The sequence below is a fragment of the Astatotilapia calliptera genome, chromosome 17 (genome assembly GCF_900246225.1).
Source record: "Astatotilapia calliptera chromosome 17, fAstCal1.2, whole genome shotgun sequence".
In the NCBI taxonomy this organism is placed as follows: domain Eukaryota; kingdom Metazoa; phylum Chordata; class Actinopteri; order Cichliformes; family Cichlidae; genus Astatotilapia; species Astatotilapia calliptera.
The window spans coordinates 7,243,509-7,256,367 of NC_039318.1; the positions used below are offsets into that span (position 1 = coordinate 7,243,509).

The 12,859-nt window shown below is 41.2% G+C and overlaps 1 protein-coding gene across 4 annotated transcripts; it reads right to left on the bottom strand.

Moving 5' to 3' along the window:
- Nucleotides 1-8,285: 8,285 nt before the first annotated feature.
- LOC113009805 (protein brambleberry-like) lies at nucleotides 8,286-12,731 on the bottom strand. Of its 4 annotated transcripts, none has more exons than XM_026148370.1 (13): nucleotides 12,674-12,731; nucleotides 12,327-12,571; nucleotides 12,004-12,132; nucleotides 11,721-11,906; nucleotides 11,404-11,626; nucleotides 10,922-11,038; nucleotides 10,657-10,836; nucleotides 10,265-10,471; nucleotides 10,079-10,178; nucleotides 9,351-9,412; nucleotides 9,117-9,244; nucleotides 8,892-9,013; nucleotides 8,286-8,480 (listed from the first exon to the last, which is right to left on the bottom strand). In XM_026148370.1, exons 1-13 carry the CDS (start codon nucleotides 12,690-12,692, stop codon nucleotides 8,351-8,353), a joined length of 1,848 nt encoding a protein of 615 aa, XP_026004155.1. In that variant the 5' UTR covers nucleotides 12,693-12,731; the 3' UTR covers nucleotides 8,286-8,350. The 4 variants fall into 4 exon arrangements, with proteins under 4 accessions (XP_026004155.1, XP_026004156.1, XP_026004157.1 ...); XM_026148371.1 differs by having other exon boundaries at nucleotides 8,418-8,480; nucleotides 8,892-8,940; XM_026148372.1 differs by having other exon boundaries at nucleotides 8,456-8,480; nucleotides 8,892-8,961.
- Nucleotides 12,732-12,859: the final 128 nt, after the last annotated feature.

The window sequence follows — 12,859 nt, forward strand, 5'->3', positions numbered from 1 at the left end:
GCTCTGTAGCTAGATTGAAGTGTTAGTGATTATAAAGAGACGTTAAATGACAAGTCTGTACCTTACCTCGTCACATCTGGTTTCAAAACACCAAATTGATGATTGCAAAAATCGCAACAGCTTCACTAAGCAAAGGGTAAAATCACAGTAGTGAAGTCCATCTATTGTATACTGGCTATGGTTGTGATTGTGGACTCAGTGTTAGAGAAGCATTTTTAAGAGACCACTGCAAATCATGATCATTTAGAGGTGCCCCTCAGTCAATAGGAAATAATACACACATGAAAGTTGCTACCAGTCTGTAGTAGGAGACAAAAATAATTTCCTTTCACGGCTCAACACAGCTATAAAATAAAATTAAGAAATTGTACTGCAAGGCCTTAAAGTCATCACTGCTGAATCCGTCCAGCTGCTGTGAGGAAGAGCGTTCTTCTTCTACGCCAGGGGTGCCCAATCCCGGTCCTCGAGAGCTACCGTCCTGCAGCTTTTAGATGCATCCTTGTTCCCACACACCTGAATCAAATGAATGGCTTGTTATCAGGCCTTTGCCAAACATGATGGCATGCTGAAGAGATCAAACCATTTGATTCAGCTGTGTTGGAGTAGGGATGCATCTAAAAGCTGCAGGATAGTAGCTCTCAAGGACTGGGATTGGGCAGCCCTGTTCTACGCCCTCTAAATTCCGGTGCTTTCAGCTGGTTTTCCCATTTAGGCGCTCTTTGTATTTGCTTTTAAAAGGACTGACATTAATTATGCTGTAAAAGAAAGCTTTTCTGCCATTTTTCTACTGTCCCTCACTACATTTTTCTCTAGTCGAATTTTAAAGGGTACTGACTGAGCTACATGTAATCTTGGATGTCTTTTTTGTTTTTTTTCCTTCCCTCCCAGTTTTAACTTAAATTGCAGAGTTGCTGATTGTGGTTTCCAGTATCAGTGTTACCAGCAGGAAGAGTTCAGTCATCTCAGATTTAATCCAACTGTTTTAATCTAAACTAGATCATCCAGCTGAGCGTGGAACGTTTTAGGAACGTACAGATCGTGGGGTCTACTGTCCTTCAGTAAAAGAAAAATGATGTCATCGTCTATTCTACGACCCGTAAGAAGAAGTTTTAGAGTTTTATTCACTGTTGTAGCGTTAATCATTTCAGCTGGGAAATTATGGGCTCAAAATGTGGTCATAAATATTTTGTACTTGTAAATCAGTTTCATATGAGTAAAAAGAATTTGTGTGTGTGAGTAAAAAAAAAAAAAAAAAAAAAAAAAATTGTGTGTGGACTTAGCCAAAAAAACCCTGCAAGTTACAAGTACGAATTTTGACCCAATTTTTCTTCCTTTCATCTGATTGGTCAATGTCATGTCAATCACAAATGCAACAATCCAATCAGAGAACAGATGGGTTTGGCTGTCGGAGGGGCGCTTTTTTTGAACTGCAGGTCCTTGAAGGGTAATACAGTTTGAAGCTTGAGGATCTCTATATAAATATCCGATAGCAGCTAGGTCCCCTAACTTTCAGCAGCTGTTGAAAAGATAAAGTTGTGGTATGTCAGTGGTTACAAACACCATTATTACTTTAGGATTAGTTTAACACAAAGTCAGGGCTGACCCGGGACCATTGCTGTGAGTCACAGTGCGCAGCATAAAAGTCCTTTCACATCGGACGAAGGATGTGCTGCTAATGCTAACTGCTAACTAAGAGCAAAGGATCCAGAATTTGTTGCGCTGGCTGCTGAGCTCTGTGGGTTTTTGCAGCTGCTCTACCTGTACTAGATGCACCTGCTCCTTGTCTTTTCTATCTCTGACTTTATGTCCTCTACAAGAGTTTTTTTTTTTGCTAGTTCTTCAAATGCTCAATAAAAACATGTATGCTAATTCAAACCGAAGAAAGCTTTGTGATGAAGACTGTCATTTCCAAAACACTAGTGATGGGTCGTTCGCGAACGAAATGGCTCTTAGAGCCGGCTCTTTGACGTGAACGACGCGAGCCGGCTCCTTATCGCGAGCCGTCACGTGGGGTTTTTTTTTTGTTTTTTTTTTCTTCCTCTCAGCCTCTCTCTCGCACTTTTTTCCCGCTTCACTCTGCACGCGGGCCTTGTGCTTTACGCTGGGCAGAGGGGGGAGGGGCGGTAGTTACACTCAGTAGCACAGGAACAGAGCCAGAGAGAGAGAAAGAGAGGCAGGGACAACAACATTAGAAAGGTATAGTAATCATCCACAACTATTTTCGGTTGCAGATGATAAAGGATTGAGAAAGTTTATTCATGCAGGTCCATATGACAGAGAATATGCATGTTCTTTTAGTTTTCATATTATAATTTATATTTAATTGTGTTGTGGTTTGCAGTGTTTTGAGTTCTTTTCACTTTAAATTTGTGAAAGGAAAAAGCTGAAAATTTAAATAGTTAAAACTTGAAATGTGAATAGTTGATTTTTGTATTATATGATTTATTTATTACATTTTATGTGGAGTGAATAAATAAAAGTATATTTACGGTGGCCCCTAGAGACAAAGCACATACAAACTTCAAATCACGTACGAACTCTGAAGCATGTACAAACTCCAAAACACGTAAAAACACGTACAAACTCCAAAACACGTAAAAACTCCAAAACACGTAAAAACTCCAAAACATGTAAAAACACGTAAAAACTCAGAAGCACATAAAAACTCAAAACACGTACAAAAGAGAACAGAAGTGCTCCAGGATGCTGGGCGCAGTGTTGAGCCTTTGTTATCTTGTGGCTACACAAGCCAGCAAGTACCAACGACCGGATTTGGTGTGTGGTAATAACAGGTAAATGAACTTTTTTTAAAAATTATTTGAATATATATATGAGTGCCTGTGTATAAATACACAAACAATACACACATGCTTTCAATTGTGTAATTTAAGTGATCTAGTAGCTCTGCTTTGGAAGTTCAGTTCATGCTAGAAATGTGTTTTGGAGTTTGTACGTGTTTTGTCTCTAGGGGCCACCGCATATATTTATATATAAACATATATAAATAAAACCACTTGTTTTTACGTTAGTAATTCCCTTTGTGCATAATTTTATATTATTGTTAATAATAAATTAATTAAAGCAACAAAACAACCTGAAGAGCCGGTTCGGAGCCGAAAGAGCCGGCTCTTTTTAGTGAGCCGAACCGAAAGAGCCGGATCTCTAAAAAGAGCCGGAAATCCCATCACTACAAAACACTACCCACCCCCACCCCGCGGTCCGCAGTGCTGTTGAAAAGGCTGTTGAAGTCCCTGTATTAAACACGTAGACCTGTGACACAAAAATCACCAAACTTGGACGACCACAGACTGTTTTCCTTCGTGGTGATGAAGGAAAACGCTGGGTTGGCATGTAAAAGGGCATTTATTCCCTTCAAAGACCTGCAGTTCAAAAAAAGCGCCCTTCTGACAGCCAAACCCATCTGTTCTCTGATTGGATTGTTACATTTGTGATTGACATGACATTGACCAATCAGATGAAAGGAAGAAAAATAGGGTCAAAATTCATACTTGTAACTTGCAGGGTTTTTTTTGGCTAAGTCCACACACATTTTTTTTATGCACGCACAAATCTTTTTTACATATACAAATTGTTTATACCAACACAAATCTTTTTTTACACATACAAATTCTTTTTACGCACACAAATCTTTTTTTTTTTAAACACATACAAATCCTGATTTACAAGTACAAAATATTTATGACCACATTTTGAGCCCATAGGAAATGGGCTGCTTCACTCTTGTAATCCAGGTGCTGGCACAACATAACATTCAGAAATCAGAATTGTTTTGACTTAGTTTGTTATTGAAGGGTTTGGGATTTGATTGATCCAGCTTATATAATTGAGCATTATGTGGGCTAGTGTTTTGTTTTTGTTTTTTTTTAAACTAATCAGAGCAAAATAAATATTTTATATTTGCAATGTGTCTCAAGTGTCCTACCCTTGAAATGAAAGACATGTCACAGATTGAGATTTTTATTTCTCTATATGTTCATATGCCATAAAAACAAAACAAGGATTCAGTTCTGCTGGACAGCACTACTCATGCTTCACTTTATAACAGACACAGAACCCTGATGTATACAAAAGTGTATAGATCAGGGTTGGGGAACCTTCAGGGCCCTGTTTCAGGAAGCCGGTTTGGAAAACTCAGAGTGAAAAACGACACTCACGGTTGAGTAACCCCGAACTGTCCAACTCGGAATATTCGGTTTCAGAAAGGCTGATAACAATTAGTTCAGTCAACGCGGAGTTGCTTTAACCCCAAGTGAAGCGCGCGGACGAGGATACATAAAGCCCTGATAAGCGGAGCACAGATTAAGCGAGTCACCATGGAGACGGAGGGAAAGAAGGCGCGGTCAATGTATTTTACAGCGCTTGAGGCCGAAATTCTGATGGCAGCATATGCCGATAACATGCAAATTCCGCGGAAAAAAGTAACACAGCCTCAGCTGCAAAAGAAAGGGAGCATGCATGGCAAAACATAGCCGACAGAGTCAATGCGTGAGTGTTAATATAAACATTGATCGAGGGATTTCCACCCATTTAACACGTTATTTTATCATATGTTATTTTATTTGTTATTTTATACATTTTATTTTGTGATGTGATGTGAGCGCAGGTGCAACCCAACAGGCCCCAAACGTTCCTGGCAGCAAGTAAAAATGAAATATAAAAATATAGTCCAAACAGGTAAGGTGTAATTGTATTATGAGCCATAGTGCTTGGTCTGTTTGTCCCATGTAAATCAATTGCAGTTAGAGGCTACATTAATTTTCTTTCTGTAAGCACTTATTGAAATTATCTGAGCACATTACAAGTACATATTTGCTTACTCTGTATGCTCAAATGTGACCCGTTATAGCCAACAGAAAAAAAGCGGAGGCCCGAAAAACAGGTGGGGGTCCTCCACCACCACCACTCACAGAGCCTGAGCAGTTGGCCCTCAGCCAAAACAGTGGGCGCCCTGTGGCCGAAGGCATCTCTGCGGGGACATCCTCTGAGTCAATAACCTATGCCTACATAGGGGGTAAATCCAAAATAATACATGATGTGCATACATCCTTTCTTCACAGTCACCTTTGCAGTGCTACTCATTCATTTGATAAACTCTTTACCATAATGAATTATTTTGTAGTGAAGTTATTTTCCTACTGATTTTGCCTTCCCTCAGTCTTGGTTGTCTTTGAGAGCATAATGACAATGAAGTGTAAGGTGATTGGTATGTTTGTTAATTGCCATTTGGTCCCTTGTAAGTTATAAGTGACCTGTATAAACCTCATATTCTATCAGTTGATGGTGGTGGTGTACTGCATCTGGTGCAGCCTCCTGTTGAGCCAGACCAACATGCAGTTGTGAGTAATACTCCACAGATTATATGAGTTTACAGTAGAACAGCAATGTTGTTTATTTCTTTACTACAGGAAAATAATGAAGAAACATTGACAGCTGTTACAGAGGAGGAAGCAACAGAGACACTTTATGAGGTTTACATCTTTTAATACTTTGTGTACAGGAAACACAGGCGACCAATAAAGCCAGTTGAACAAAAAATCTGTTTATTCTTCTTTCAACATGTTGAGGTGATGGGTCAAAAGAAATGATTGTGACATATGGTGTCTCTGACTGCTCTTCCATCTTGTATGTCCGTGGGAGGTTCAGGATGTTCATGGTTTGGATCACTGCTGATGTTTGGTTCAGAAGGACAGTGTTCTCCTCTAATTGTGGCAATGTTGTGAAGAATCACACATGCCACAATAATGTCACATGCCCTTTCTGGGGTGACCCTGAGTCTTTGCAGGCACTGGAACCGGGCCTTAAGCATTCCGATAGTCATTTCAATTCTGGCTCTTGTCCTGCAATTAGCCAGATTATATCGCTGCTGTGGGCCCGGTTCAGGGTCAGGGTAAGGGGTAAGCAAATAGGGTAAACATGGATACCCCCTATCACCAAGCAAGTAGCCAGTGAACTCTCCTAAGACAGAAGGATACACTTCAGTTCAAATGTCCCTGAAGCAATTGGTCTTTATATATTTTAAAGTATTCTCAACTCACCATGTCCAAATTTTGTGCTCAGTGTACATTCACGGAATATTTGTGAGTCATGGACAGAGCCTGGCCACTTGGCTTCCACATTTGTGATAATGTTGGCAGCATCACATATGATCTTCACAGTGCAGAGAACACAAATTAGCATCCATTACTATAATGAAATAATTTGTTAGTTTGACATGCTACAGGGAACTATGTACCTGTACTTTAATGCTGTGGAAAGACTTCCTGTTCACATAGTCTCCTTCATTTACTGAAGGAGCAATGATTGGAATGTGAGTGCCATCTGTACAGCCAATCACGCCTGGGAACCGTGAGAATAAATGTGAAATTTAAGTAGTAGTTCAAGTATCACCACATCATAAATTAAATTTTGGGCATCCCTCTTTGATAAATCTTGTGGGTCTATGACCGGGGAACACCACAAACGAGTACAGGAGACGTTTCAGTGCAACTGTAACATTCCTGACTGCCCGACAGACGGTAGCCTTGGAAACGTGCTCAGCGTCACCAATATTATACAGAAAGCTCCCGTTTGCAAGAAACCGAAGTGCGATACAAATAATATGCAATGAACTGAGAGCATGTCCGCGATGTGTCACATGCGTAATATATGGCCTGAGGATGTTATCCAAATAAATTATAGATTGTGCTGAGAAACGGTAACGTTCCCACAGAAAATCATCAGGAAATGATAAAATGTCCAAACGCGCTCTAATCACTCTCTCCCGGCGGAGAGCTCTGCGGAGAATTTGGGCTTCACGATCTACTGGCTCTTCAAGGAAGTGGCACGCCATGTCTGACACTTCCTACTGTCAGGTTTCTGACAAAGAGGCGGAGAAAGTCAGGGTTAGTTGTAGTAAACCTGCTAGGGGGCAGGTTAGCTTCACGGAGTGTGTCGTCATAGTGACTCACTCAGGCTGCAGCTGAACTCGCTTTGTGAAACCGAAAACCCAGAGTTTTCGTTAACTCAGGGTATACTTACTCAGTTTTTCCACTAAACCGGCTTCCTGAAACAGGGCCCAGGCCTCAAGGGCCAGTGTCCTGCAGGTTTTAGATGTCCTTGATCCAACACAGCTGATTTAAATGGCTAAATTACCTCCTCAACATGTCTTGAAGTTCTCCAGAGGTAATGAACTAATATTTGATTCGGGTTTGTTGAACCAGGGTGCTATCTAAAACCTGCAGGACATCGGCCCTTGAGGAATGCAGATCCTCATACACAAACGACTGCACCTCAAAACACCAGCCTATTTAAAAACGTGAGGTTTGCAGATGGCATGGTGATCATGAGACTTGTGAAGGTTGGTGATGAGTCTGCATACCAATGAGGGGTTAAACAGCTGAACATGCTCCTTCAGGTTTCAGGGATCCTGTCTGTTGCCACCTAATACAAAATTATCAAAGAGGCCCAGAAGAGGATGGACCTCCTGCACCAGCTCAGGAGCTATTGGTCCATTTCTACTCTGCAGTAATCCAGTCTGTTTACTGCATGACCATCAGTGTATTAATCAAACCAAAGAGGACGAGAACAGACTACAGTGGACAAGTCAGGTCTGCAAGAAACGATTTGTACAAACTCAGAATTAGGAAACACTCACACCCAGGATACAACCTCTTCCAGTTCCTCCCTTTGGTAGGTGCTACAGAACAGCTTTTCACAGGCCATTGCTTACATGTTGTCTCTACTAAAACGTCCACCACAGCTTTTACTGAAACAAACCATGCAGTAAATACTCTTTGGTTATACCTATATTACACATACTCAAATTGATTGATTGATAGGTAATTTATTTCAACATGTGAACAATATACAAGTACATTTAGAAAAGAAATGAGAAAAAAAAAAATATACTATACAAATTCACATAACTCTCTCCCTCCATCTATATATAGAACCAGTTACCCACCACTATGAATAGGCTATACATGTTCATCTGTGGCACATTGCTACTGTCTGTTTCCATGTTCTCTTAGGTACATTGAAAGCAATAAAGAGCATGGAATTAAGAAAAAACTGAGCCCAGTTCCTTGTGTGTACATGCACATACTCTGACAAAGCTAATTTTGATAAGTTTTCATTTTTATTAAACACGAAAGCTAAATAAACGTCTAAAAACATTTAAAATATCTACAGATGTAATTTTCATTCAGCAATCTTACTGCTGTCTGCAGTGCAGACAGAACTTTAATGAAATATTGTTTTTACTAAGTTCTGCAGTGCAGACAGAACTTAGTAAAAACAATATTTCATTACTGTATACAGTTTTTACAGACAACAAAGACGGCTGAGCCTGTTAAAACTGGACATACGAGGAGTGCCCCCCTTCGTGGACTCTGCAGTACTCCTGTCCTGGCACGGCTCTCTTCTTACAGACTTTTCCTCTTTTTGTGAGGCCATTGCACAGCTGACGGCCTGACACTGAGCTGAAGGCAGAAAAACAGAAAGATGCCCTTTAACAATTCATATTTCCCCTTTACTCATTATAATGAGGTTATATTGGAGGGTAATTATTAATTCCACAGTTTCAAATAATGAGGTCAGTATACATTGAAACAACTCCTATAGGCCAAAAGCTCTTGGAGACTCTTACTTCTATTTCTGTATGATTTCAGTGAAAACTGGTATCAGTAACATAGCAATGAACTGGCAGCTAGAATCCCTAACATGACATGCTCATTTCAAATGTCAGGGTTACACACACACACACACACACACACCCACACCCACACACACCCACACCAAAGTACATTAAATCACAGTCCATATAAACAATTTAGCTCTTCAAACAGAAAAAAATAAAAATAAAATATGTGCATGTAACTGGAGCTACTGACCTGTTGCTGACTAACGATGGAGTGGGTCTTGCACTTCGTGAATCATTCCCTAAATCAGACGAGTCAGTGACTGAATCAAAAACACCTTCCAGGTTACTCAGGGGTATATCGTAACAAAGAGCCTAAAACAGATTTCAATTAAACAATATTTGTCTTGCTTGCCACTAGTGATGCACTGAGAATACAGTTTTTGCATTTCTGAAAGCATTAACTCAGTTTGCTTACCGCTAAAGAAAGTGGCTTTGGTATAAACCTGGGAGTGGAGTGATTTGGTTTACCAATTACTGCCATAAGCCTCGACTCTGGCGTAAGCTTCCTCTGAGGTGGAGACACAGCTGATATGCCAAGTTCACCTGAACACAAACATGTTTGACAGCAAAACTGAGAAGCTGAATTTATAGAAAGAGTACTGCTCTTGAACAGGATTCACTGTAAAAAGGTTCAGCATGTGTTTCCCACCTGATAAAAAGCTGTCCGGATTCAATAGGTCGTCTTCCTCAATGATGTCATCTTTTTCATCTCTGAGCACAAAAGGATAGAAAATAGGTCCAATAGATGCAAAAGGAATCATTGTTAATTTGGTGTAGACAATAATACATGTTCTACTGCCTGAAGCTCTTACTGACCGTGTAGAGTTCAAAATTCATTTTTTACTCGAACAAATCATCAGTTACCAGTTTGAGCACTGACCAGTGAACTCAAGAGTTTCTGATTGAGTCGGATTAAATCATTAGCTAAGTTTAACATCTACAACATTGTGCTCATTTAATAAATTACTGTCTCTATATCAGGGGTCCCCAATCCCAGTCCATGAGGGCCGGTGTCCCTGCAGGTTTTAGATGTGTCCTTGATCCATCACAGCTGATTTAAATGGATAAATTACCTTCTCAACATGTCTTGAAGTTCTTGGTAATGAACTAATCATGTGATTCAGGTGTGTTGACCCAGGGTGAGATCTAAAACCTGCAGGGACACCAGCCCTCGTGGACTGGGATTGGGGACCCCTGCTCTATATTATAATTGATAGCTGCAACCAGTGTCCATCAGCAAGCAGACGTCACCCCTCTTCCATGTCCAGTTTCAAAACACCAAGATGGTGATGGCCTTAACATTCAGTGAAGTCCGTTAAATTGAACATTTTCAAAGACCAATACGCAAGTTGCAGTTCTAGTGTGCAACATACTCACTTCTGCGGTTCCACAATGGTGCACGAGCTGAGTAGCAGTGGACTGGTCAGCTTTTTCGTGATCTTGAAGCATGCCCACAGCTGATTCACAAACCAGTGACCTGCAGAAACAAAATTCACACTGTGACAAATGCTTCAGAAAACTGCAGCTAATGTATTTTCCTCATAAGTGACTTTATGTTTATACCCAGAGACAGAGTGAGCAGCAGCAGGCTGAGGCTGGTGAGATCCAGCGCTGGCTGCTGGTTGACTTCAGCAACTGCATTCAGAGGCACAGTTAGCAGCAGCATGGCTCGAGAGAAACCAGGACAGTGCAGGAATGTCAGCAGGACTGCACACAGTACAAAGTAGCCTGTGTGTGTGATGCACGTCCATATAGCTGTCAGACTTAAACCTGTTCAAGCAAAAAGCACAAGAAAAAGAATTCTTAAGTCATACAGAAACCTTTTTTTTTTAGTCAAAGAGAATGTAAAGAATTAATTTCTAAATATGTCCTGCTGACAGTCAATTATCCAACTTCTCTGTAGCAGGAAAAGACCCTATAAAAAGGGAGTGTGCCCTATGGCTGCCGTGTCTCACCTGCCCATCCGAGGTAGCCCTGGATCATGTGAAGCCTGTCCTCTATGCGGCTCTGCATCTTATCGAGGTAGTGCAGCATGCCTCCCAGGGTGCTGTTCATGCGCTCCAACTTGTTCATCAGGTCAGTGTAGTACTGGGAGGTCTGATCCTGATACTGCAGAAACTCTATCATACTGTGGTCTACTCAGCCACATACAAAAAGATGTGTAAGCACATTGCTTGGGGGGGATAGTTTTATAAACTACAAATGATTTCAGCCATTTACCAATTTTCTGATAGATGTCCTGAGCTTGGTGTCTTACATCTGCCAGGTCCTTGACAATCGCCTTGTAGCTGTCCTGCACCTCAGAGCCCTGGATTTGAAGATGCTCGCTCACATTCTCTAAAATAAAAAATAAAAAATAATAAGGTGGACAGAAAGAATAAAATCCATGCTACATGATGTGGCATCAGGTGTGTTTACAGAGTTTTCTTAAAGAGAATTGCAGTTCAATATTTTATCTTATTTAAAAGGGGAAAGTTAAAACTTCCAGAAGTCATTCAGCACATCGAACTGTATCAGGTCATTTTCGAGTACTTTGACAAACAGTTTCTTTTATCCATGGTCAGTAGTAAACCCATTTACAAACTGCTGCAATTTGACTGTTAGCACATGAAAAGAGCCTTTATGTCGGATTATTTGCAGTCGCGCCCAAAGTCAATTTTAACAGAATAGAATAAAAATACAGAAAAATGTAAAATTCTCACCCATTCTTTGTGTAATTCCCTGAATGAGCTGAGCTACCAACTCCTGTCCAGAGGCGATGAGAGCTTTTTCCTGACCCAGACGCTCCAGGTTGTCCCTCAGTGAACTCGTCATCTGCTCCTGGCCCTCGTGGAGCTTCCCCTGTTGAGCCTGCAGAACACTGTGGCCTTCAAGCAGCTTGTCCAGTGATGCTGCAGTCAGTTCTTTCAACTCTACCTGGCCCTCCTGTTTGAAAATGATCCATGAATCCAAGAAACCACTGATTTGCAAAATAAAAATAATTTTATTTTATTTATTTTTTTTTTAAACCCAGCCTTACCTTCAGGTCCTTCATTGCATCTAGCTGGCTGGTGGCTGTGGAGATGAGTGCATTGACTGTGTGCTCTGCTCTGCGCCGGAAAAGCTGCTGTCGAGTTGCATAACAAACGGAGCGCGCTCGGTTGCTCACTATGTGGTAAGCATTCCATGTATCTGAATCCATGTCTGCTGTGCACTCTTTGATGGTCTAACACATAAAATTGAGATTAGCACACAACATTATATATTTTTTCATTATATTTTTAAAGCCATTTCTGACAAGTACTACAAGATCGTATTTTTACCATCTCCTCTGTGCATAGGTACGTCTGGCGCCCCTCAATCTCTGCCTGGCAGTTAAACAGTTCCACTCCGAGCTTTGCGAGCTTTTCTTCTGAGAGGCTGTCACAGCTCGACTTTAGCCGAGCGATCACCTACAGGAGGAGACAAACCAGAGAAACATGATTCCTCTGTTTAAACAATGTATTGAAAACTGTGCCATGAGAATTTTATATGAAAGACACTTAATAACACTGTTGCCCAGCCTTCTCCAAACTCAAACCTAATATTGTTCAAAAACATTTTATTTGTCCATTGGATTAAATACACATTTTCAAGGCCCACATACCCTGTAATGACAGCTGTCCAATGGGCTGAGCTCCATCTGCTTTGCCTCAGCTAAAAACTTCTCATCTGCAGTTGCCATCTCAAACTGAGCGTCTTTGGCAAGATGTGCTGGAGCCACTGCAGCTGGTTGAAGAGGCGCTGCTGCTCGAGGTGCCTCTGTCAGCCTCAGCCACTCAAACAGCCCGTTGACCGCGAGACACTGACAGGCCAGCAGGAGGTGCAGGTAGTGGATGAGGTGACCCATGTCTGGATCAGAACATGACAAGGTGCGCATGCAAATCATCAAACATGGGAAATACATTTCTCATAATCCCTGCAACCACACTACACTGTGCTCACTGCCCACACCATGGAGCCTGACTGGCATTTGCCAGAGAATACCAGAATTAGCAGGCCCACCACTGATGTTCTCTGCTGCACAACATTGCCTGGCCTCATGTAGCGAGAGTATGAAGGTAGTTCCTGGAAGAGGACAGAGTTGATATTACTGACTGGCCCCCCATGCTTTCCTTACCTTAATCCAGTAGAACACCT